This window comes from Gracilinanus agilis, chromosome 4 (genome assembly GCF_016433145.1).
Source record: "Gracilinanus agilis isolate LMUSP501 chromosome 4, AgileGrace, whole genome shotgun sequence".
NCBI classification, from domain to species: domain Eukaryota; kingdom Metazoa; phylum Chordata; class Mammalia; order Didelphimorphia; family Didelphidae; genus Gracilinanus; species Gracilinanus agilis.
Window position 1 is genome coordinate 168,985,044 of NC_058133.1, and position 3,805 is coordinate 168,988,848.

At 38.4% G+C, this 3,805-nt stretch overlaps 1 protein-coding gene across 1 annotated transcript in view; it reads right to left on the reverse strand.

The window, feature by feature from the left end:
• Positions 1-1,711: 1,711 nt before the first annotated feature.
• The window catches only part of IL6R (interleukin 6 receptor), a 59,592-nt gene continuing 57,498 nt past the window's right edge, over positions 1,712-3,805 (reverse strand). The window contains exon 9 of the mRNA XM_044674733.1: positions 1,712-1,993. Within this exon, the coding sequence (XP_044530668.1) occupies positions 1,899-1,993 (95 nt within the window). The 3' untranslated portion in view covers positions 1,712-1,898. The remainder of the gene's footprint in view (positions 1,994-3,805) is intronic.

The following is a 3,805-nucleotide window of genomic DNA, read 5'->3' on the forward strand; positions in this document are numbered from 1 at the left end:
TAGCACAGTGGATAGAGTGCCAGGCCTAAAGTCAAGAGGACCTGGGTTCAAATCTGGTCTCAGATACTTCCTGACTCAGTGACCCTAGGCAAGTCACTTAACCCCAATTGCCTCATCTTTGCCCCTCTTGGAAAGAGTTAAAAAAAAAAAACAGCAAACTGGCAAGAATAGCTAAAAACAGCAAAACTCAAATCAGATGGACAGTGGGCAAAGAGGTTCCCTCTTGTGTGGTTGGTAGGACTGTTAACTTCTTTAAGCTTTGTGGAGGCCAATCTAGCAGTATTCAAACCAAAACACTGAACTGGTCCTGTTCCTTAATTCAGTAATGCCATTAGTTCACGGGTTTTAGAACCGGGAAGAATTTTAGATATCATCTAGTCCAGAAGGGTCAAAGTCACAGCCCACTAACTTCAAGCAGTTTAACAAAACTCCTGAGTGCCACCTGAGCCAAATTAAAATGTAGCTGGAATTATTTCGATCCATTAAGATATGTTTAATGAAATAAATGAAAAAAATAAAATGCAACAGAGATAACATTAATTTCTATTAACATAGTAAATCATACAGAGATCATATAATAAGGGCTAGAACCAGTATTCTAACCAGGTCCAAATCTAAAGGTTTAAAGCCATTAAACCATGGGTGCTTCTTATTGCTGGAACAACTGGAAAAGAAACACCCACAGAAACAGGATTTTTGGGGAGGAGTAGAGAAGTGTTTCTATATAAAAGTATCTGAATTGATACTTTTATTTAATTTTTTCCCTACTGAACTGATACATTCTTTTGGCAAGACAGGAACACTGCCAACTATAAAAACACATTTCTATCTGTATTAGACAAGCTTAAAGTGAGCTCTAAACCCAGAGAGAATTATAACCAGCATAGGACTAGTAGAGGGAGAATGGGATTTTGCTTCAGGGCACTGGTGAGGGGGGAATGGGAGAAGCAGGGAATGGTCTCTTAAAGATGTAGGGTATAAGAGAGAATGAGATTTGAATGCGTCCCTAATCAGATTGTCTCTTTTCCCTCCCTCCTTCTCCAATCTGACTGTCCTCAGCACTGTTAATTCCCTCTCCTGGCTCATCTGTTTCTACTCCAGACTTAAAAAAAAATACAAAAAAACCCCAACTAATTATGGCTCTGGCCCCCAGACACAGGTTCTCATGAAAATCACACCTGAAGCTAAGACAGAAGAAAGGTGATTTTTTTTTTACGTTTTTCTCACTTATTTCTCAATTCCTTTTCTCAAATCAAAACAATAAGTGCCCCAATGCGTTCTGGACTAATTCCTTTTGGGCCTCAGGCACACATCAATTTGCACATTTTTAAAGTTAAATCAAGAGAACTGGAATGTTTCTTCAATGGTCATTCATTTGTTAAATGGGCCAGGAAACTATGCCAGCCTCAGTTTTGTGCAGATTCAGAATGAGTGCCAAAAAACAAATACCTACATGGAAAGTGAGATGGGATGGTTTAAAAGGAAATCCTGGAAGCAGTTGGGCAGCTCAGTGAATAGAGAGTTAGACCTGGAGAAGGGAGATCTTGGGTTCAAATGTGACCTCAGACACTGACCCTGAGCAAGTCACTAAATCCCAATTGCCCAGCCCTTACTCCTCTTCTACTCTGGAACTGATACATCATACATCATTTCTAAGACAAAAAGTAAAGATTTAAAAAAAAATTTTTTTAAGGAAATCCTGCTCCCAGGGCCTACCTCTGTACTACTTCTTCATAAAAACACATTTTAAAATGTAAGCAAGGAGGATTTTGTGTCTTTAGTGTAATATTCCAGAGTTCTAGCCCAGAACCTGATAACTGTATTCTAGGATGACCTAATCATGTGAGCAAAGAAAACCAAGAATGCAAATTGTACAGAACTATCCCAGCGGGGTCATCTTACCTCATGATAATGCCAATGAATAGAATCGTTCCCAAAACCAGGCTTCCACCAGCTACCAAGAATGTGTAAGGTGAATGAGTAGAGTCAGGCTCTATAAAAGAGAAAATATAAGAATACCTCATTTTATTGGGCTTTACTTTATTGCCCTTTAGAGATATTAGGCTTTTAACAAATTGAAGGTTCAAGTTAACCATTTGCCAAACAAATCTATTAGCACCATTAAATTTTTTTAAAAACTTCCCCTCGATTACAAGTGTTAACTTTCAACATATGTTTTCTGAAACTTTGAGTCCCAAATTGTCTCCCTCCTTCCCTCCCTCCCATCTCCCCGAGATGGCAAGCAACCTGATCTGGGCCATACATGTAAGATCATTATCAGCGCCATTTTTCCAACAGCAAGTGCTCACATTGTGTTTTGTGTTACATTTTGGTAATTCTCCAATATTTACAGCTTTTTCGTTATGATTACATCTGTTGAGGTGATCTGTGATTAGTGATCTTTGATGCTACTATTCTAATTGTTTTGAGTGCCATGAACTACACTCATATAAGATGGTGAACTTAATAAATGTGTGTGATCCAGAGAAAGAACTGTGGGAGTAGAAATGCAGAACAAAAACATAGGATCGATCACGTCATTCGATGGGGATATGATTGGGGTTTTGATGTTAAAAGATCATTCTACTGCAAATATGAATAATTTAGAAATAGGTTTTAGACAATGATATATGTATAACCCAGTAGAACTGCTTGTTAGCTCCAGGAATGGGGAGGGAAGAGAGGAGGGAAAGAACATGAATCATGCAACCATGGCAAAAACAATTCTAAATTAATTAATTAATAATAAAGAAATAAATATTATGTGTATCCTGAAAGCTCAACGGACAGGCAGTTCTCCCCTACCCCCTCCTTGGGCTTCCTTATTCCTTGAGACACAACCAAATTGCAGTTAAGCCATTAATAACCTTTCGATGGCTGACTTTTAGGTATCCAAGTGAAAGGAAGAGTCCATTATAAAGCAAAATTCATTATTGTCTTATTTCTCAGCAATTGCCCCAGTTGCCCCAGCCTTCAGCAGCCACCAACATAGAGGCAAGACCCTCTATCAGCAAAAGGATTATTACTCACCAAGGGCTCAGATGATAGTTAGCATTTTTTTTTTTAATTTTAAACCCTTAACTTCTGTGTATTGACTTATAGGTGGAAGATTGGCAAGGGTAGGCAATGGGGGTCAAGTGACTTGCCCAGGGTCACACAGCTGGGAAGTGTCTGAGGCCGGATTTGAACCTAGGACCTCCTGTCTCCAGGCCTGGCTCTCAATCCACTGAGCTACCCAGCTGCCCCACGATAGTTAGCATTTTTAACAACAAAGTATTTCTTTTTTTTTTTTTTTTAAACCCTTACCTTCCATCTTAGAATCAATACTGTGTATTGGTTCCAAGGCAGAAGAATGGTAAGGGCTAGATAATGGGGTTTAAGAGACTTTCCTAGGCTCACACAGCTAGGAAGTATCTGAGACCAGATTTGAATCCAGGGCTTTCCATCTCTAAGTCTGACTCTCAATCCACTAAGCCACCCAGCTGTCCCCTAATGTATTTCTTAATTAAGGTATACACATTTTTTAGATATAATTCTATTGCACACTTGATAAACAATAGTATGATGTATAATATGCACTAGGAAACCAAAAAATTCGTGTGATTTCCTTTCTTGTGATATTTGCTTTATTGTGGTGGTCTAGAAGTGAATTTGCAAAATCTCTGAGGGATGGCTAGATGTAGAGAGTATTATAAATTTTTTTAAATTTATTTATTTTTTATTTTTTTTAACATTTATTAATATACATTTTTAACATGGTTGCCTGATTCATACTCCTCTTATCCCCTTCACACACACCCCCCCC